The 22,620-nt window shown below is 40.9% G+C and overlaps 1 protein-coding gene across 1 annotated transcript; it reads left to right on the forward strand.

Moving 5' to 3' along the window:
• Positions 1 to 1,854: 1,854 nt before the first annotated feature.
• crabp1a (cellular retinoic acid binding protein 1a) lies at positions 1,855 to 22,296 on the forward strand. Its single transcript, XM_008411193.3, has 4 exons — positions 1,855 to 2,177; positions 6,939 to 7,117; positions 14,641 to 14,754; positions 21,935 to 22,296. The coding sequence occupies exons 1-4, from the start codon at positions 2,108 to 2,110 to the stop codon at positions 21,983 to 21,985; spliced, it is 414 nt and encodes a 137-aa protein (XP_008409415.1). The 5' UTR covers positions 1,855 to 2,107; the 3' UTR covers positions 21,986 to 22,296.
• The last annotated feature ends 324 nt before the right edge of the window (positions 22,297 to 22,620 follow it).

The raw sequence follows: 22,620 nt of genomic DNA on the forward strand, positions 1-22,620 counted from the left end.
GGCACAGGACAGAGACAAAGTAAAGAACAGAAACGCTGCTGGACCAAGTAAGTCTTCTGTGGAAGGAAGAAAATAGAGAACATGTCGTTACTGGCAGCAATAACCCAGTCAAACACGGTTAAACACAAAAAACGCCAGGCCAGGTGTACCAACAATGGGGAAATAGAAAAGAGAAGAAAAGGTTCACGGGGAACTCAATAGGAACATGGAGAACATGATTAGGTGAATCAAAACCAACTGTGTCAGGTGATGGTGAAACGTTTTGGCACAGGCTCGCCCTTTAATCAGATATTGACAAAGTTACTGACTCTGAAATGGAGCAGCCACATCTTCTGCCCGGAAAACATCGTGCTGCTTGACTCAGTGATCGATGTAAACACTGGATAAATTCAACTCAGACAGGGTCTACCACAACAGACAGAAAACATGATACTAAGTTGGCTCTTAGACCAGGGGTAGCTACAGGGTACAAGAGGCGAGCACCCAAAATTTACACATAATCACGTTGGAATGCTGTATAGGAAGATCAGAGGAGGAAGACACTTCCAAAAGTGGTGGATCCTGTGGGACATACACATCAAGACTAACAGACAGGCTGTCCAATTGGACATTGTGGTGGACAAAGAAGACAAAGTAGTGGAAAGTCAGTAGATTCTTAGGTCTATAAAAGCTTTAAGTGTTACATAATCCAAGGTGACCATGATATTGGCTACTTCCAGGTGCAGCCCTGGTTTCAGACTATTTTTTCCTCTAATGATAGAATTGTATTTATTCGCAACTGCATGCAGGAAATAAGAAAAGAGAATCCATACAGGAACACAAAGCAACGTTTAAAAGTCCATTAGTAATCATGGTTTATCTTTCATCGTTTGCCTGCTATTCCGTAGATCACTTATTTAATATAATTTTTGACTTTAATCCTATGGATACTTTTTTTTCTTTTTGTCGTTCTTTAGATACATCAAATCTTTGCCATCAAAAACATTGGGAGAAATGGCAAGCCAAATCCATACCGGCATTCACACATAGCGACCTTAAGGTTAGGATATTTTTCTGTCGGATGAAACTTCAAGATGAACCTAAAATGCACAATAATCTTCCCAGGTGAGCTCAATGTAACTTTCTATTAACGTTTGGTTGCACCTTTCGGACTGCTCGATGTTTCAGTGCTTTTTGGACAACATTTGTCCAAAATGTCGATTCGTGTTTGATCCACGAATCGACCGATGCGGTTTCCCGCATCGGTCAGTACTGGTGACTCAAACAGCCCTCCTCGTCATGCTGTTCACATTTTGACAACTGATCAACCGTACCTTTCCCATTGCAAGGTTTCAAACAGGAAGTTCTCAGATGGAAGTGACATCAGAGCGTCATCAGCGGTTTGCAGCTGAGATCCAAAGAGACAGGAAGAGTCACGGAAATGCTGCGACTTTGTGAGAGGCTCACAAAAAACTCTCCTGAATGAATAGGTGGAAGAACTACCTCATAACTGGTTAGCATGGTGGAGGATGTGTGATGCTGTGGGCTTGTTTCTCCTGTTACACTGAATGGCATCATTAATCTTTTCAAATATCAGGAAATGTTTTGAAACATTGGCACTTTTAGTCCGCAAACTCAAAGTTCTTAAAAGAAGGTCAAGAGAAAGTTTATTTAAAAAAAAAAAAAAAGCTAAAATTTGTTCCTTAACACATTTACATCCTAGAAGAATTCAGTCTTTTTCATATCTAAGCAGGCACACGGTCCGGTTTTATATGAGAGAAAGCTTTAAGGGGGAGGGACCTCCGCCGCCTCCCATTAAAGACAGCGGCTATAAAAGGGAAGAAGGAGAAGATTACTCCAGCGCTCTGAAGGAGCTGCCGAGAGAGTGCCCATCTCTGGGAATCCCCCCAAAATTAAATTAAATTAAATTAAATTAAATAAATAAATAAGAGGCTCCGCTGGGTGTAACGTGCAAGTGGGAGGCTGAGCTCAGAGCAGAGGAGCACAGTGAAGAAGAAGGAGGAGGAGAAGGAGGGTGAGAAAGAGTCAGAGAGAGAGAGAGAGAGCGACAGAAGAGCGTGGAACAGGTTTCTTCCTTCTGCAGCCCTCGTACGCAGCCTCAGCAGCCATGCCTAACTTTGCCGGCAACTGGAAGATGAAGAGCAGTGAGAATTTTGATGAACTTCTCAAAGCCCTGGGTGAGTCTCCTCCTGTCTCCTCCTGTCATTGCCATGTGTAGGTTTCGCTCCCGCATCACATCCAAAAAGAAGCAGAAAGCAGCCCCCTTTTTGTTTCTCCTCGTGCTTTGGGATTGCCACGACTCCCCCCCCCACAACGTGATACTGTATCTGAGAAGCTCCCTGGGAAAAGCAGGCAGAGATGCTTCTGAGGGGGAAATCCCTCAGCCGTTCCAGGAGACAAGACTCACTGGATGCTGAATTCCAGCCTAGACAGACGTCGTATTGTTACGTGAAGTGAGAAAAGGAGGAAAGGGGTGAGAGAGGGGGAGAGAGAATAACATTATTCATGTTAAGCATTTAAGTAGGGCATGCATTACTGCCAGGGGAGGTCCGTGGATCACTGTGTTGTTCTTCTGTCTCATGTCCTTTTTCATCCTTTGTCAACCTGCTCAGTCTTTCCAGATGATTGTGGTGGTTTAGATTTAGACCAGTTTAACTGGGTCACTTGATTGTGTTGCAGCGTTTCGTCACGCCGCCGGGGCCGCTGAGACGGACGGGGACGCGGCAAAAGGCTTGACGTCTTTTAGAATAATGTAGAAACCTTCAGGGAGATGGTCCCACTTTGCTCAGGAGCTCAACGGGAGGGTGGCAGGTTACTTTTGAAATCCCTCACATTTCCACAAGTTGAACTCATAACGTGTTTTTTGGGGGGGGCGTTTTATGTGGAAAGACGGACACAAAGTACCTGCTAAATACAGATAAATCCTAAAAGAAGAACACTTAGTACCATAAAAAACCTGAGACTGGGCTGGAGGTCCAACTTCTTGCAGGATACCAACCATGAACAATGGCATTACGATGGCATAGTTTAGGTTACGTGTTAGAATAGCCCAGTCAAAGTCCACACTTGTAAAATCAGTATTCAGAGACAATCAGCAATTTTGCAAAGATAAATCAAGACAGTAAATGTCAGTGTTTAAAGGCAAAAAGCTGGTGCACCTGACAAATGAATACAAAGAATACACACCTTTCATAGTTCATGGGCTTTTTTTAAATGGAAAACTTTGTATGATTTTGCTTCCACTTCACAATTATGCACTCATTACATAAAGTCTCAATTAAATATGCTGAAGTTTGTGGCTGTAATACGACAAAATGTTACAAGTGAACAAATGAGAATAATTTGAAAGGTACAGCAGTTTGAATTTTTGGATAAAATTGCCATGCTGAATAATAAAAAAAGATATTACCTGCAATACAACATGTGCATTATTTTATGTGCCTGAGTAATTGAATCTTGCAGTCATTTTGCTTTGGTCACCTTTTTCCTCAACAGCCATACTTGAAATATCAATTATAAGCAGCAAAGGTTAAATGAAAAACATTAAGTTTTCCTTCCTAATTTGTAGTTCTCCTGCACACTTTCCTGAGTTTATTTTTTTATTTTTTGTTAAGGTTGCCAAAGCATCAGCTCTACTGATGTGATCTTTGGTTTTAAGGACAAAGCCTTAGCATCTCATCCAGCACATTAAGCACATCTGCTAGAGCAGATCAGCCGTTAGCTCTATGAGAACAGCTCGGTCAGAGCGAGAGACACAGAAAGAGAGAGAGAGAGAGAAAGACATCCCTGATGGTTATATCTAATGTGGATTCCAGCGCTGAGGGGCCGCCACTTTCCATCAACGTCTTTCTAATTACCTGTTGAGTCAAAAAGAAAAAAGATAGCTACAGTGTCTTGTAATGACAAAATTTACTGTGACTGGGGATTTCATGAGATACATCGGTGGAGATCGGAAGGAGAATGAGACAAGGCTTTCAACGTTTTCAGCAATTAAAAATCCATAACATGTGGAATGTGTTTTTGTTCGACCGTCTTTATTCTGATGCTCCCGTATAAAATCTACTGCTGTCAGTTGGTTCAGAGGTCACCTAATTAGCAGAGTTCACCTGAGGGTAATTTAATTCAAATGTAAATCTTGCTTTGTACTCAGCGTAAGCCAGCGGTGTCAAACTCCAGTCCTCAAAAGCCGGTGTCCTGCAACAGGACACCTGGTTCCATTATCAGCTCATTTCAGAGCTCTGAACAGTTTGACTGCATGTAAGTGAGGCAGTTTCACCATTTAATTCAAGTGTGCAGGACAAGAGATACAAAGTTGTATGACAACAGCCCTTAAGGACTTGACTTTAAGACCACTGATATAAACCATTGTGGAGACAGAAGTTTGCTGCCACAAGATCAGGGCTTGGGTTGGAGTAGGAAGAGTCACCCCTCCAGTCACTTACCACCCTATGGAAAGACCATACTCTCCAGAAGAACACCAAGATGAAATTCTTGGGAATGCTGGTATGGTCTGTGGCATTGTATGGCTGCAGGACGCGGACCCTGAGGGCTGCAGGTATGAAGAGATTGATGGACTTCGGGATGGACTGCTACAGGAGGGCACTAAGAATCAGCTGATGGGCACAGAGCGGCAGTTTGTGGTATCTGTCAAAAAGTGGAAGCTTCACTATGTTATCAGGACCCAGAACCTCTGCACCCACATCCTGGAGTGTAGAGCTGACGAGAAGCGGTTGAGGGGAAGACAAAGATGGCACTAGAAGGATGACATCAGAGACTTGACGGGAAGATTAATGAAGGAACGAACAGCTGTCACCAGAGAGTACAGAAAGGAAGAGCAAGATGCATCTATGGTCCCCGAACCTCAACAAGAGACTAGAAATTTACTTCTTCTATGAAGGTCTCAGAGGCTTGATGGAGAACATTAAAGGACAAACAGCATCGCGAAGGCAAAAGAAAACACCAGGCAACTCTGAGATGAAATTGTGGGGAAGCTTGAGGCAAAGTTACGTTCTAAAACCATATCCTACACTTCAAACATGTCACACAGAGTTCCTCTATCCATCTGTCCAACATGAAAATAGTATGGCACAACTGCAAACGTATCAAGCAATGAGCAACTACCTGGAATGACTGGGCAGGCCAAATGTTAATCTGAGAACCAACCAAGATGCTTGTGGTAATTAAGGAGGAAGAAGTCCTGTATGTAGCCATCTGGGAGACACAGTAAGGAACTGAAGGAAGTTCACATGTCAGATGAGGACAAATGAAAACTTTTTGACCTACCGCTACACTAGTAGTTGTGTTGCAATCAGATGGTTTTAGGTTTAATTCCAGCTTCCTCCTGCCTCAAGGCTAGGCACTGAATTACCTACCAATCTGCGTGTATCTAATGCTTTGATTGGCCAGTATGACTAGAAAGGAGCATTTACATAAAAGCTCACACCAAACATCACTCTAAACAGACCATCTCCATTGTAAAACAGTTGTGCTACAATGCACTAAGGGGATGCTTTTCTAGGGCAGTTCAAAAACCCTAAAGATACAGCAAGAGTTTCCATTGATAATGGAGGCAGAATCATGCTGTAGACATATTTAATTTCAGCAGAGAGTAGGTATGTGGTCAGAGTTGAAGGGAAGATGGATGGAGCTAAATGCGGTTTGAGCGTGTATGCTCTGCGAGCCATCGTACGCGCAGATTGCAGAAAGCAGAAAGCACAATGTCGTCAGCAAAAAGATCAAAGTGGTTGGATTGGACATAAAAGTTGTGAAAACTTTCTGCTCTCAAAATCAGATGTAGTGGTCTAGATACTAAAGAGTTCAGCATTTTGCTGACTTTGCTCCTGGAAAGGGACAGAACAGGCTGCTTGGCTAACTGGCCCTCATGCATATTTTATGTTAGAAAACCACATGTTGAGGTCTCCTAGATTATGGGTGGGGTTGATTAACCCTAGTTCTAATTAACTCCCAATCTTGGGTGTTCACCAAATGGAACCGCTGTGGTATCATAAGAGTGTGATTTGCCAAAAAATATTTAACAAGAACTTTCAAAAAGAATTGATAATTTTATCCTGTCTCTAAAGTCTTTGGCTTTCTATGGAAAAAAAATCCTGTTTGCTCTTTTGGTAGAGGATGGTAGAAAGAAATCAAAGAGTCAGGATTTGGCAGGACATAAAGCCAGATGGCTGTTACAGAGTCAAACCAAGCATGCCAAACACTTGTCACAGGCCATACAACCATCAGGCTAAAGGAGACACCTAGCGATAACCTGTTTTGACAAACATGAGTTTCTATCCCTTCAGTTTGAAGCTCGGTGCCCTAATTCCTCAAATTTCTTCCCTTCTCAATAAACAGCTAAGGTTTCTGTCAGAGTTCATTGTGATTTTACTCCAAAACAAGCACATTTCTGTCGCTCTCTGTAAAAAATATGTGTGGCTTGTTCGAGGCAGACAGACACACATACAACCGCACACGCACACACACGCGCGTGCACACACGCACGCACGCACACACACACCAATAAAGGGAGACATTCAGCCAGCAAGTCTCACTATGTCTGAGTTTCTGAGCTGATGTGGGCTGGCATGAGAGACTTGAGCGCTCTAAATCTGGGAAGGGGGCAGACTGGAAGATTATCTGCCAAAAATGGGAGCACAAATAAGAGACATCATGCATACTTGGATTCTTTTTAGGTTTCCTCTCTCTTTGCTTCACTGTCAGTGGTTTTTGTTCTGTCGGTTCCAGAAATTATATCTTTTTCTTAGAAATTAGAATTTTATTTATGTGGCCTTATCTGGCTCTGACTGAGATCAACAAGCAGCACTGCAAACCCAGTGACCCTAATGCTTCTGAAATGACGGTGCATGCAGTGTCTCACGCTGTGTTGGCGAAATGTAACGCGCTCTGTCTGCGTTAACCTAATCTGGGTCGTGTCTGTTCAGGTGTGAATGCCATGTTGAGGAAGGTAGCTGTGGCGGCGGCCTCAACCCCTCAAGTGGAGATCCACCAGGACGGCGAGCAGTTCTACATCAAGACGTCCACCAGCGTGCGCACCACAGAGATCAACTTCCGTATCGGCGAAGAGTTCAATGAGGAGACTGTGGACGGCCGCAAGGTCAAGGTAGGATGACGCAACCTGTTCTCGTTAGGTCTAAGAATTTGAAATGTGGCATATTAAAAAAATCTGCGACATAAAGCCAGAATCTAAATCCTGGTTATTCATTTGGTAGTTTTGGTTCTTCAAGTTACAGCTTTGTTTTTGTTTTATTAATTCTTTCATTACTTTCTGTGATCTGGTCAAGCACTAGAATAAAAGAAAATCTCAGTGGAAACTGCAGATGGTCACCTCGTACGCAGATGACGCTGTGAAAACCTTTGAAGGGGAATGCTGTACAAAGTTGACTTTTTTGAGCTTCCCATCATAGTATAATGTCATTCCCTCATCAAAAGTCAAAAGTTTAAGTTGCTGTTGATATATACAACATTTTCATTTCAACTGAAGGTAACATAGTTACTTGATTGTGGTATGAATAACGTAACTATACACATCAAATATTAACCAACATATTTGATGTGTACTGATAATTCTAATGATGGCACTTGACACATTTTAATGTCTGTTATTGATTTTCACAACTACATGATGTGTTTATGATGGGTTTTTTTTTTACGTTTTCACAATGTAAAGCACTTTGAGCTTACATGTTGCTGAAATGTGCTACACAAATAAACTTCATTGATTGATAAAATGTCCCCACATGCTTAGACAACACATAATACCGCCCCTTTAACAACACAATGATGGGGTTAAACTGAGTCTTTAGTTGTAGAGTGTTAAAGAAATAAATCAGAAAATCTTGCTTATGTTTCTGTATTTCCTGGGTTACTCTTCTTACTCCACAACTTTCAGTCCTTGGTGGTGAGTTCACTTAATTGTCATGTGGTAATTTATTATGATTGCTTTTGCAGTGGTATGTCTGCTTGTGGCCATTGCCAGCAATAAATGTAATTGGTGTCCTCAAACAAAGGCCAGTGGGGCCTGTCTGACCCGTTTGTTCCCTGGGCCTTTGCCCAGTAGGCCCGGGCACTGATCCCTAAATGCTTCACCCCGTCACCACTCAGAAAATTTAATCCCAGTGAATCCAACATACTACTGTGTTCTTCCATTACACCTTTCTTGTACAAAACATTTTGAGAATTAAATGGGACCGAGACACAAAAGAGTCAACAGGCTTTATGCTACAGTTCATTTTAATTAGGATAAAAGTAGGATATTGTATCAACAGTGCCTGGAAAAAGTATGCAAACCTTTTGAAACCCTAAAATGTCTGCAGCCGACTCTTACTACTGTTGATATGAAAGGGAATGTCTTTCAGAAAGGGACTGCGTGAGATTAAAATTTGCGGAAGGTGCGCAGGTCTTCCAGAGAGAACGTAGAAAAACACCAAGACCTTTGAGTCTAAAACTGAATTGTTTGGATGCCAGAACAGATCAAATGTTTGGCACAGTCCAGGAAAAGAACATCATACCGTCTGTGAAGGTGTGAGGTTTTTCACACCTTACTTTATGTTTAGGAGCATTCCTAAACCTAAAGTAAAGGTTTAGAAATATGTTAGACTAGGACTTGGCCAGTTCACCATCATAACATCCACCATATTAGAGGGGACTTGATGAAAATGTGAGACCATCTGTAAAAACCTTGAAGCTGAAGGAGAATTGGAACCGGCAACATAACAACAAGCAAATATCTAGTAAATACGACTAATGACTGACTGAAAGAAGTGCGGCAAACTTTTCTCTGATCGATGTTAGAAACTGGCAGGTGGGGTAGACACAAGAGCATTTCACCGTTAATTCACCCAAAGGGGCTCAGGTTAGATAATCGGAGGTACAGTTTTCAAACTTTCTCTTCAATTTTTGCTAATATATTTCTTTTTTATGAATAAAACTTTTTTGTTTCCTGAGTGCAGTTAAATTGACTTAATTTCTTGTCAATGACAATATGCAACCAAGAGTGCGAGAACTTGTTGTCTTGTGAAGGTGGGTGATGAAAAACTACAGTCCTTCCTCCAGTCTCATCATTCGGTATAATGTTCACGTTTTGGTAGAAAAGGCTGGATTGATTCGGATGATAGTTTCTCTTTGAAGCCCTTCACACCCGGAGGAGAAGGGGGATTCACTCATCTTCACACAGACAGAGCTCCAACAAAGTCAACTGGCTTTCCTTGCATTTTGTTAAAAAAAAAAAAGGTCTTAGGACTAGGAATAATAATAATAATGATAAAAAGACATTGTGGGGTGTGCTGTGGTGGCGCAGGGGATAAGCACAACCCACATATGGAGGCCTGAGTCCTTGACACAGTTGTCGCAGGTTCAATTCCTGGCCTTGTCAACCTTTGCTGCATGTCTTCCCCCGTCTCTCATTACCCACTTTCCTGTTAATTAACTATCAAATAAAGGCCGCTAGAGCTAAAAAAACCCCCAAAAAAGACGTTGCGAAAACTTTACCAAACAAAACATCTGGAGTCCTACCAGCTTTCTTATCGTATTAAGACCCAGGGACAACAGATGTACTCCATGACATCATGCAATAGGAGCGAACTGGTTTCGTAGCAACGTCTCCTGATAGCATCTCAGCTCTGAGATATACAAGACATCTGTTTTATGGAAACACATACTGTGTTAGAGAAAGCAGATGAGTAGGACTGACTGTCGGTCCTCGTCGTATCCAAAAGAAACCAAATGATCACGACTTTCCCGTCAAAAATTGCATGGTTCATCTCATCGTCACAACATTCATTGCTCCTCTATTAGTCCTTTTACACTCTTAGTAAAAAATAAAAAATAAAGCTCAGTTTTGTTGCATTGGGAGACCCTGCAGGCGGCTGGAGTTCTGTCTCTCACGGTAACATGTCGAGCTTCCCTCCACAGATGTATATAATGTATTCACCTACACTATGTGCTGCATGCTGATGGGTTACATAACACTGAAAACAGGAGTGGATGACGGCGGAACTTTCCAGTTTCTTTCAGCATATCAGAAAACTAGAGTTTGGAGTTTACAAAAGGAGCCTTCTGTCGTTTGAGAGATCACAGACCAATGTCACATATTTTGGATACATGTTAATTATTTTATTATTTGTTAGACACTAATAATTCACATTTGAGTATTTAAAGCCGTTTTTATCAATTGCCCGATGTACACAGGTAGGCACTGGGAGGTGCCAGAGCGCCTGCCTTATTTCCTCTGGACAGAAAAAGTGCCCGTAGAAAATCTTTTTTTTTTTTTTTAGCAAAAAAATAGAGTCCAAGGTAGAGTCCACAATGCCATCCTGGACTCTTGTGGTCAAAGGTAGCATCTCTGGATTTAAAAGCCTACAGGTCCTTCTCAAAAAATTAGCATATTGTGATAAAGTTTATTATTTTCCATAATGTAATGATAAAAATTAAACTGTCATATTTTAGATTCATGGCACACCAACTGAAATATTTCAGGTCTTTTATTGTTTTAATACTGTTGATTTTGGCATACAGCTCATAAAAACCCAAAATTCCTGTTTCAAAATATTAGCATATTTCATCCGACCAATAAAAGAAAAGACTTTTAATACCAAAAAAGTCAACCTTCAAATAATTATGTTCAGTTATGCACTCAATACTTGGTCAGGAATCCTTTTGCAGCCTTCAATGCGGCGTGGCATGGAGGCAATCAGCCTGTGGCACTGCTGAGGTGTTATGGAGGCCCAGGATGCTTCGACGGCCTTAAACTCATCCAGAGTTTTGGGTCCATAAAGCTTTTCAGCAGATGGAAGCATGAAGTGCTCCAAAATCTCCTGATAGCTGCTGCATTGACCCTGCCCTTGATAAAACACAGTGGACCAACACCAGCAGCTGACATGGCTCCCCAGACCATCACTGACTGTGAGTACTTGACACTGGACTTCTGGCCTTTTGGCCTTTCCTTCTCTCCAGTTTTCCTCCAGACTCTGGCACCTTGATTTCCGAATGACATGCAAAATTTGCTTTCATCCAAAAAAAGTACTTTGGACCACTGAGCAACAGTCCAGTGCTGCTTCTCTGTAGCCCAGGTCAGGCGCTTCTGCCGCTGTTTCTGGTTCAACAGTGGCTTGACCTGGGAATGCAGCACCTGTAGCCCATTTCCTGCACACGCCTGTGCACGGTGGCTCTGAATGTTTCTACTCCAGACTCAGTCCACTGCTTCCACAGGTCCCCCAAGGTCTGGAATCGGCCCTTCTCCACAATCTTCCTCAGGGTCCGGTCACCTCTTCTTGTTGTGCAGCGTTTTCTGCCACACTTTTTCCTTCCCACTGAGGTGCCTTGATGCAACACTCTGGGAACAGCCTATTCGTTCAGAAATTTCTTTCTGTGTCTTACCCTCTGGCTTGAGGGTGTCAATGATGGCCTTCTGGACAGCAGTCAGGTCAGCAGTCTTACCCATGATTGCGGTTTTGAGTAATGAGTCAGGCTGGGCGTTTTTAAAAGCCTCAGGAATCTTTTGCAGGTGTTTAGAGTTACTTTGTTGATTCAGATGATCAGGTTAACTGCTCGTTCAGAGAACCTTTTCATGATATGCTAATTTTTTGAGACAGTGATTTTGGGTTTTCATGAGCTGTATGCCAAAATCATCAGTTAAAACAATAAAAGACCTGAAATATATCAGTTGGTGTGCAATGAATCTAAAATATATGACACTTTAATTTTTATCATTACATTATGGAAAATAATTAACTTTATCACAATATGCTAATTTTTTGAGAAGGACCTGTATATTACCAATGCTCTACCCAACATAGTTTTGTTATCAATTCGCAGGGCTCGCACTATTTAAACTGAATTTTGGAAATTTAAAAACATAATTCCCAACAGCCATGTGCCGCACAAGGTGCCATTTTTTCTCTCCCACTTGAGCAAAATGTCTTTGCATGCCTCTGCCTACACCAGTCCATACCTCCATAGTTAGATATTCAGAGAGAGAGAGAACTTGGGAGAACACATCAATATTTAAGAATCTTAACAGAGAAACTTTTCATTTTGATGCAGTCTTCAAATTATGTTTGCTGACAAGGAGAGTTACCTTATGAAGTGAGAGAATTTGCTTTTTTTTTTTTTTTTTTTTACTTTGCTGCGTCACTAAAAACATCAAGGTATAAACCCAAACCGTGGGTCAAACATGGATCAATCCAGCCTTGTGTCCCATTACAAGTTGGTTTATGGGTTTGATGTAATGTTCTGCATTAGAAAAAGAGAAGTTGTTCAGAGTTGGGCAACGCTGTTCTCCTGTGGTCACAGAGAGACACAGGAAAGCAAATATACACCTCATTAAGGAGCTCTGTTTATGCAATGTATGTCAAATTTAGGTTTCAACTACATAAACTCTAATAGTGGTATAAAGCTTCAACGTTTATTTCACAATTTTTGTAAACATGAGTGCTATTTTCTTTACCATTCTGTGCACAAACTATAAGTACTTTGTTTCAGGAGAAAAAAAAAAAGCTGTTCTAGGCGCTGAAACAACACAGTCTGGAGGTACCTGCGGGAATCGGGGCCCGCTGAGCCCTGCACATGCTCTTGCTGTGTGGGAGGTGTTTCTGTGGAGTGCTGGCAGACTCTCGGGTGCAGCGATCTGGCAGAGGAAACCATAGTGGGTTAAGTCACCTGCGGCTGGCGGGATTATGCTCTGATGTATGTCTGGCAGTCAAGTTGATTAACTAGAGCCACAAGGTTAAAAAGCTCCGGTTAATCCGACTGACTTCGATGGGATTAGCCAGGATCTAGTCACTTCAGGAAGGGGGAAAGTGATGGATGGTTTTCCTGTCACTTCCAGATGTGGGTGAGTACCTTTGGGTTGCTCTGTAGAATGTTATTCAACGAGAATGTCTTTTAGGCAAATCTTTTCCATCTGAGACAAAGTTATAGAGGGGAGTATCATGTGTCTTTCAAGCACTTACTGCCATTTCATACCAAAAATGATGTGTATATATACCAAACAAGACTTAAATTACATTTAACTTCATAATTTAACGCCTTGAATTTGGGTCTCTGTCTCTTTAAAAACTCCTCCTCCTTCTGAAACTCCGCCTTCCTTACAACACCACTGCTTTATGAACCCTTTAATAATGTTTTAACCAGCGTTTCACTGACAAGTAGCTCGTATAATGAGCACAGCAGCAGTTTGTTAATTGCTGCCACTAGTCTGAAGGAGCAGAGTGGGGCAGTGGCAGCTACTGAGCTTCTGTAAGGCTCAGCAGCTTATAAGCTGCATCTGTGGGGAGGAGCTTCGTCCTCAAAGGCGGGGCTAGGTCCAACCAGCCGTTTTACAAAGCTGAATGGTTGCCACGGGAGATTAAAGGATTTCTCAAATATGCATAAAAGAATCAAGTCAAACACTCCAGGCATGTTTTTGATGAGGGTATAACATTATAACGTGATGTAAAGCTAAAAGAAGTCCCATTTTCACAATACTGGCCCTTTAATTACTCATTTTGAGCTGAACAACTGTGACAAAAGTCAGACTTCGAAGACCCAACATTCACACTTTTAAGTCTAAGAAATGTAAACTGTTGTTTGTTTGTTTTTTAAACAGATCATTACACACTTCATGCAACATTGTTTCTAATGAGTGATGCAAAATCATGAGAGCAACACTGTTAAAAAAAACATTAAGTGGTAAAACAAACCTACATGGTGAATTTGTATTACTGATGGGAATGCGTTGAAGCTCTTTAGAGAAGAAAATGTGTGAGAACATTTTGACAGAGAAATTGTTTTCTAAGTCAGAGACTAAGATCAATACTGGAGCTCAAATGTTGCTGTAGCTAATTGACTGTCTTCTGGCTTGAGGGGGGGAAAAAATCAAAGTAAAGCTTTAGAAAAGCTCTGAGGTTTTCACAGCTTGGCAAGGATTCTGTATGGCAGCCTGCAGGGCCCAAGACCTTTGATATGGTGATTAACATTTGCCCATGAAAGACTGAGGCAGCTGCTTAATTCACAACTGAACTACAGTTCTTTCACAAATCAAGACTAAATTAAGCTATTAAACAAGTGTTATGGTGTCAGTACTTCTACAAATACAATGCCAGAAGTGTTGATATTTTAGGTACGGTAGACTCCCAGCCATGCTAGCTAGCTTTTAGATAGCTAGCTAACGACACTCCAAAGATTTACAACTGGGTACGTGTAAATCTACACAATTTGTCTTCAAAGCCAGAAGAAACTACATTGCCCAGTTGGTTAAAGGTCCAACGCTAACACGCCTACCTGTTATCAGTTTATTTACAAAATGAAATTAGCCAGGTCAATGTTCATGTCGGCTGTCTTTCACTATTGACTATCTGCTTATGGAAATCTATAACTCGTAGCAAAATTTAAATGTTACTTCTCACTCAATGTTAATTTTTAACTCCTAAAATAGTCGATATGAACACAGTTTGGGAGTCGGGGCTTATGTGCTTGTTTGATTCCAGAGAACGGTAAAATAAGTGACTGGGATTTATGGTGAATAACATATTGCTGGCATTTACCTGCAGTTTTAAGCTCATAATTATATATTTATGTCCAGCATCATAAAGTTACTCTGTGACAAAGGGAGAAGATATTAAAGACATCAGTCTCTTTTCTGTGCAGAGCCTGGCCACCTGGGAGTCAGAGAACAAGATTTACTGTCAGCAGACTCTGGTGGACGGAGACGGCCCGAAGACCTACTGGACCCGAGAGCTGAACGGGAACGAACTCACACTGGTGAGTACACATCCATGAGTCGTGGCTGTAGGGAGAGCCTCGTGATAATTAGGCTTATAATGGTACGATATCTTAATGATAACTGGGCCCTAAGGCAAAATACCCTTAAGTATTTTTGCTTTTTTTTTTTTTACTCCATGTGCCCATTCATTCATCTAAAAAGACAAAAAAACAAGCGACATTCTCCCTCTCAATCTGAAGATAGACCTGCTATAAAGACGTCATTGATATGATGCGTCTGGCTTTCTCTCTGGGTCTTTTCTGGTATCTCAACAAAAAGACATTAAATTCTAGGAGGCAGGGGCGGATCTAGAAAAATATTTATGGGGTGGCAAGAGGGGGGCATGGATATATATATATATATATATATATATATATATATATATATATATATATATATATATATATATATATATATATAACATCTCATTCTCACATTTAGCTTACACAGACCTAACATTGGACTTAATTGACTTGATTTACTTGTTGCAAAATATTGTTTTTAACTTGCATTGTTTCAAAATTAGCTTCATGAAGCACTGAGGCTTAATATAGTATAGTTAATTATTTTTATGTCTTTCATACTCCTGCTAATTGATATGTATTACTGGATTGGACAGTGCCTGTTAGTCGCTATGTGATTCATTGAGTTATGTCTAGAAAACCATTTTATCCCAATGCAGGACGAGCAGAAATCTGTCACAAAAATATTCATAGCGTCATCATTTGTTATCAGATATATCTAAATAAAGAGGAGAAAACTGATGTTTGATAAATTCTCTGTGATACAAATCTATAAACAATTTTGTTTCCGTTAGTTCTGTCAAGATGCAAGAAGGGGAAAATTTCTCTTATATTGGTCAATCGTTTTATTTCAAATATGCTGTAGGAGCCTTAGGTTGATGATTAGTTCAGTTTTTGATGCTTATTTAACTTTCAGAAATTGCAGCGGCTGCAGACAGTGCACCACAATAAAGGTACAATAAAGCTGATAAACAGGTGAAGAACCAAACACCACTTCTATTCTGCCTTTTCTCGCTCTGTGTTGGCTTTACACGGACCCGTTGCCATGGCAACCGACAGACAACAGCTCAACGAGCAGATAGAGCAGAGGTTACCGATCAGGGGAATCAACACCAAAAAACAAACATTTCCCACACAAAAAAGTACCAAAAACACCAAAACTGAACATTGGGTCTGTTACATAATGTGGTCAGCCTTGATGTCTATATTGTCATTATTAATAAGTTTTCGCCTGAGCACAGAGCTGGTTGATTAGCTGATTTAAACAGCTGCTCTACTGATGACGTGGTGGGCGGGTTGACCTGTTTTAGTGCTAACGGAACCAAAACACACCGAACTGCGCAGCACATGCTAAGGTTATGAAAGTCAATAGACGGCTAGCAACAGTTAGGCTAGAATACCTGACCCACTGCTACTTCTTCAATGTTTTCTTTAAGTTAAAACTTTTTCCTCACCTGTTAGATCTGAAGCCTTTGTTATCTAATTCATAGGGTTGAATTAACCGCTAAATATTGCGTCCATTTTTCAGATTATTTGCGTTACTGTGGTATTTTCCTGACCACCCATAATGTTGACTCAATGACAGCAATAGCACAGGAGTGGCGCACGATAAGTCACGTAATGTCCAGTCCAGTCATTTACACGTCCTCAAAAAATTAGCATATTGTGATAAAGTTCATTATTTTCCATAATGTAATGATAAAAATTAAACTGTCATATTTTAGATTCATTGCACACCAACTGAAATATTTCAGGTCTTTTATTGTTTTAATACTATTGATTTTGGCATACTGTTCATGAAAACCCAAAATTCCTGTCTCAAAATATTAGCATATTTCATCCGACCAATAAAAGAAAAGACTTTTAATACCAAAAAAGTCAACCTTCAAATAATTATGTTCAGTTATGCACTCAATACTTGGTCAGGAATCCTTTTGCAGCCTTCAATGCGGCATGGAGGCAATCAGCCTGTGGCTCTGCTGAGGTGTTATGGAGGCCCAGCCTTAAACTCATCCAGAGTTTTGGGTTTTGCGTCTCTCAACTTTCTCTTCACAATATCCCACAGATTCTCTATGGGGTTCAGGTCAGGAGAGTTGGCAGGCCAACAGTAACACCATGGTCAGTAATACCAGAGGTTTTGGCACTGTGAGCAGGTGCCAGGTTGTGCTGAAAAATGAAATCTTCATCCCCATAAAGCTTTTCAGCAGATGGAAGCATGAAGTGCTCCAAAACCTCCTGATAGCTGCTGCATTGACCCTGCCCTTGATAAAACACAGTGGACCAACACCAGCAGCTGACATGGCTCCCCAGACCATCACTGACTGTGGGTACTTGACACTGGACTTCTGGCCTTTTGGCATTTCCTTCTCTCCAGTTTTCCTCCAGACTCTGGCACCTTGATTTCCGAATGATATGCAAAATTTGCTTTCATCCAAAAAAAGTACTTTGGACCACTGAGCAACAGTCCAGTGCTGCTTCTCTGTAGCCCAGGTCAGGCGCTTCTGCCGCTGTTTCTGGTTCAACAGTGGCTTGACCTGGGGAATGCAGCACCTGTAGCCCATTTCCTGTCCACACCTGTGCACGGTGGCTCTGGATGTTTCTACTCCAGGCTCAGTCCACTGCTTCCACAGGTCCCCCAAGGTCTGGAATCGGCCCTTCTCCACAATCTTCCTCAGGGTCCGGTCACCTCTTCTTGTTGTGCAGCGTTTTCTGCCACACTTTTTCCTTCCCACTGAGGTGCCTTGATGCAACACTCTGGGAACAGCCTATTCATTCAGAAATGTCTTTCTGTGTCTTAACCTCTTGCTTGATGGTGTCAATGATGGCCTTCTGGACAGCAGTCAGGTCAGCAGTCTTACCCATGATTGCGGTTTTGAGTAATGAACCAGACTGGGCGTTTTTAAAAGCCTCAGGAATCTTTTGCAGGTGTTTAGAGTTACTTTGTTGATTCAGATGATGAGGTTAACTGCTCGTTCAGAGAACCTTTCCATGAAAATAATAAACTTTATCGCAATATGCTAATTTTTTGAGAAGGACCTGTATATCCATATCAATGCTGCTGCCTCGAGCTCTGTCCTTCTCTCGCACTTCCCGCTACTCAGCAGTAGGTGTCAGGTTACATTGTGTAATGTCCGATTCCCCATAACTATTTATTGAATTCATAGTCGCCAGCTGGGGTGGCAACAGGGGTGGCAAGGTTCTCATTTGGGTGGCAACTGCCACTCCATGCCACCCCAGTAGATCCGCCCCTGCTAGGAAGGGTATGACTAAAGACTCGAGCACCTTTAAAACTTTTGTTTTTTCTTTATTTACCTGTACCTTGATACGGGTAAGCTACTCATTACAGATAGCTACATAGATTAACAGTGGTTTTGGTTTTACAAAGCCAAACAACAAATCTTTCTTCAGTATATCAAATGTACAAGGTAAGGTAATTTTATTTTTATAGCACATTTTCAGCAACAAGGCAATTCAAAGTGCTTTACATGAATTAAAAGAAAATACAAACAAAATAAACCAAGAAAAGTGTGCTCTGGTGTGATTCTGGGTTTTGCTCCTTGACGACCACTAAGCCATCAGATGCCTTGAGATGAGATTTTCATCCGGCCTAGTCCGCTCTTGTTTGACAAACGATTAATGAAGTCAGGCAGGCAGTATCTGAAGTCACCCTGGAGATTCAACCGCGGAGGAAATGGGGCCCGTTTCCCAAGAATGTGAGCCTTCATCTTCCCTGTAGAGAGACGTGAAAGGAGAACAAGAGAAGCTGCTACGCTGACATAGCAGCAGCCCCCTGCCTGTGTTCACCCAAATTTACATGTGCAGAAGTCAGCGGGTCTAAAGCCCCTCGAAGCGTCCGTGGGGGGATTCCACAGATACAGTTCTCAGGGTCTCAACGGCTACAACCGGCTCTACGTTTAGTGCTCCCACAGTCTGCTCTGTTGTTGTAGGATTTTTCTAAGAGAGGGAAAAAACCTAAACCAGATTCAGATGCTGAAAACTCTTATAACCGGATGTTTGATCAGCTTTCTGTCACAGCCCAGAGGCAGTAAGGATGAGAGGGGGGGGTGAATCTTAATTAACGTTGGGAGTTCGAGGTTCCTCATTGTTCACGCTGACAAGCTATGAGGGCAGAGCGTATGAACTCCTCTGTGATGAGTGGGTGATAAAAGCAGAATGCGGTTAAAGCCCCTCTGCCCTGCCGGTGACACTGGCCGGCCGCCCTGCAGGAGCCGAAGCTTTCACGCACTGATGGAGGTGGATGTGGCCGAGCCGTGACATTTGCAGAGGCTCTTTATTTCTCAGCCCGTCTTTCCTTGGATCCAACGGCTCAAAGTTCTCGGTAGCAGTCGCAACAAAACCTCCATAAATCTTGTATTTATTCTCATTACTGACGAGTTTAAAGATTGGTTTCTTTTTAATGGAGCTTTAGTTTAGCTGCCATGGCAACACTAACAGGTAAACCATGTCATTATTCACTTGGGACTGTAGTTCTGCCGTTGATGCTACAGCAGCTTGACATTGTCCATGTGAGCATGAAGGACAACAGAAATAACCCTGCAGAGAAATTATTTAATTTTTGTTTAAGCAGATAATATTACTTCACACAGTAAGTAATATTTCTTTTCACTTCTATTCCTTATCAGTCACGACTTTGCAAAACTATTCATATCATATCATCGCTTATGTTGTTTTTTTTAAGTGGGATTTTATGTCACCAACATGGTGGAGCAGTTTGTGCCTGGCAAAAGAGAAACAAATGAGGGGCTAATTTTTCAAAGCCATATTCTCACCATATTCATTTGTTCATTAAGAAATGTCACGATTTCAAGTTAAATATTAAATTAGCAAGCTAAATATTTAGATTGAAGCTAAAGTTTGTAAGCTGTTTAGCTTGCAAACTAAATATTTTTTAATTAAATATTTAGTTAGCAATATTTAGCTAGAAAATAAGTATTTGCTAATTTGCTAACTAAATATTTAGTTAGCAAGCTAACTCACATTAGCTTTCTAACTAACAAGCTATCTAATTGGTTGTTATTAGCTAACTAATAGCTTGCTATTGCTAAATATTGCTAACTAAATGTTTAGTTTGAAGCTAAATATTTGGTTTACAAACTACATCTTTAGCTTGAAACTAAATATTTTGCTTGATAACTAAATATTTAATTTCAAGCTAAGTAGTTTAAATATTTAACTCAGAGGTGAATGCTTAAATTGCAAACTAAATGTGTAGTTTGTAAACCAAATATTCAGCTCACTAATAAAATATTTAGTTTGGATATAAAAATGTAGGTTTAGGCTAAATATTTATATTCAAACTATATATTTAGCCTGCTAGTTAAATATTTAGTTCATTCAGACGGTACTACATGCACAGATCAATACAAAGTAAACCACAATTAAGAGTAAAAGGAAAAATACTATAATTTTTTAGAATGAAGCCTAAAGAATGACAGACATCAGCGAATACTTTGTAACATTGTAGCATAAAGTGCAGTGTGAGAAAAGTAAGGGTTGCCTCAAGATGTTGTAAGTCCAAATCGAAACCAAATCAAATCATAACGTTCAGAAAGAAGACATGAGAAAGTGTCGCACATTCACATGTATTGAAGATGTTTAGAACCATCAACAAACGGTGTCCGAAGACAAGCTCAACAAGTGGGAATGAACGGTCTCTTCGGGTGAGGGACCAGTCAGTTCAATTATTCTTCACTTAACAGCATGTGACAGCCTGCTGGGAATCAGCTCCTGAATGTCCTTCAAACGTCTGGGAATGTCTGACCGTCTGAGAGTCTGCATGTTTTTCAAACCATAAGAAGGAAAATTGTTGGATCACACCATATTCCCACAGTTAGTGGGTTTCCAATATGAACGATGGGCGCTCTAAGCAATGTCAGCATCACTTGTTTTTCTGAAAAGGAAGACGAAAAACAATGTACATCCACTAACCGGAGATTGATCTAGAATCTGCTAGTGGTTCAATATGGATTTATGATCATTAAAATCTTGGAGAGTGTTTGAATTTTTCTGGAAAACAAACAAACAAAAAAAAGCAAATCAGTCGCAGACGCAGAGAAAGCCGGATGGTTCAGCCTGAGACCTGCATTCAAAACAGCGATAACGCGACGGTCTCATTGTGTGTGGCAGTTCATGCTGTAAGTGGGGCACATTTCCATAGGATCTGCATAATGTGTGTAATTGGTTTAGTCTGGAAGCAGTTTAAGAGGAAAGAGGGGCGGGATTTCTATTGAGCAGCATCAGCCTGAAATGAAACTGATTTTCATGCAGGCGAGAAGCAGACTGCAGCTTAGACAATACTTGAAAGTTTCACTCCAGCAGGTACCTAAAAATCTCATCCATTCTGAATTAAAGTGATATACAAAGTTTTCTTTTACAGTTAGAGGTATTTGGCCAAAGTTCTTCCTCCCCGTGTGGAGGATAGAGTAATAAATCTATCGTCTATACCCGGTTCTCCTCCTAGCGTTTTGGGAGGGCTGGTTCCTACAAATTATGCGACAAGATTTTATACATTTTTATCTGTCTGTCTATCATAAAATGAGCAACACACAAAGTGAAGTTAGGATTCATTAAAAACTGAAATAGCTCTTTAATTCAGCATCGACAGAAAATGTCAAAATTGAAGCTAATATTAGCGTCATTATTGACTAAAGCTTTGCTAGCTTCTGTATTCTCACGTTTTTCTGACCCTTTTTACTCCTTTCAACACAACTCAGGAACAACTTCACAATAGGAGTATAAAACGTAAATAGAACGGGGGTAGAGCTTCAAAGCTAACACACTTATGTTAGCTTACCCTTACTTCACCGTGGGAAAACAGAAGAACAGAACCTACCGTCTGAAAGTTTCAACATGTTGCCACTGAACCTAACTGAAGGGTTTTGTTTCATCTAAAATATTTCAGAAAAAAATAAAAAGATTTTTCGAAATTTACGTGTTTCCATTTAGAAAATGTAACTTCAATTTGTGAAGTTTTACGGCTAATGGAAACGTAGCTACGTTTGTGCCAATTTGTTTTTTGAGACGATAGCAGACGAACACTGGGGTACAACGGTTGTCATAATGGAAAACACCAAGGACTAATCAATATAAATGATTGAAAAGCAACGCCTAACCCACTTTTTCTGTTTTCCTGCAGACGTTTGGTGCAGACGACGTGGTGTGCACGAGGATCTATGTACGGGAGTGAGGCCGCACGACCTTCACCTGGACAAAGCTCATGTCAATCTGTCCTGCTTGATTCAATAACAACTTTCGCCAAGTTTCCTGCGCAACCTAACCTCTCTGCATCAAGCATAACAGTCTCCACACATGCAACAGCAAAGTGTCGATATATTGTTTTGTTTGTAGTTAACATTGTGTCTGCAGTACAGTAGCTAGCTTTCTCTCTGTGTCCATGCCTACAACCCAGGTGATGATAACGTAGGATTTAGTCTTCGGCTGCGTCAATCAAGTGTTCATGTTTGATGAAAGGAAGCAATAAAACATACATGAAACAAATTACAGCTGAGAATCTCGTTAATCGTCATAGGTTAGTGGAAGAAAAACGTACTATTTATTACTGCTTGCATTTTTATTTTGTATTTTCAAATTGATAATCTAAGTAGTCAATAGTTTATGGTATACATCTCTAAAGTTTTATTCTAATCTATTATCTGGTGTCGTTGAAATAAATTCTGCGGTCAACGGTCTCCTTTGACCACAACTGCCTCTCAATATTTACATTTTTCTTCCTCTGACCATTCCTTGTTCACATGGAGAAGGTTTGGAGTGTAATCTTAGTAGATTATCATTTTCTAAAATCTCCAAACCAACAACCAAGTT

The sequence above is a fragment of the Poecilia reticulata genome, chromosome 6, assembly GCF_904066995.2.
Source record: "Poecilia reticulata chromosome 6, P_reticulata-male-v2, whole genome shotgun sequence".
In the NCBI taxonomy this organism is placed as follows: domain Eukaryota; kingdom Metazoa; phylum Chordata; class Actinopteri; order Cyprinodontiformes; family Poeciliidae; genus Poecilia; species Poecilia reticulata.

What these genes read in the sequence shown, in the direction of transcription:
- crabp1a (XM_008411193.3), top strand. Translation starts at nt 2,108, where the DNA reads ATGCCTAACTTTGCCGGCAACTGGAAGATGAAGAGCAGTGAGAATTTT. An exon ending in TGGACGGCCGCAAGGTCAAG is followed by an intron (nt 7,118 to 14,640) that starts GTAGGATGACGC and finishes TTTTCTGTGCAG; the next exon opens with AGCCTGGCCACCTGGGAGTC. An exon ending in ACGGGAACGAACTCACACTG is followed by an intron (nt 14,755 to 21,934) that starts GTGAGTACACAT and finishes GTTTTCCTGCAG; the next exon opens with ACGTTTGGTGCAGACGACGT.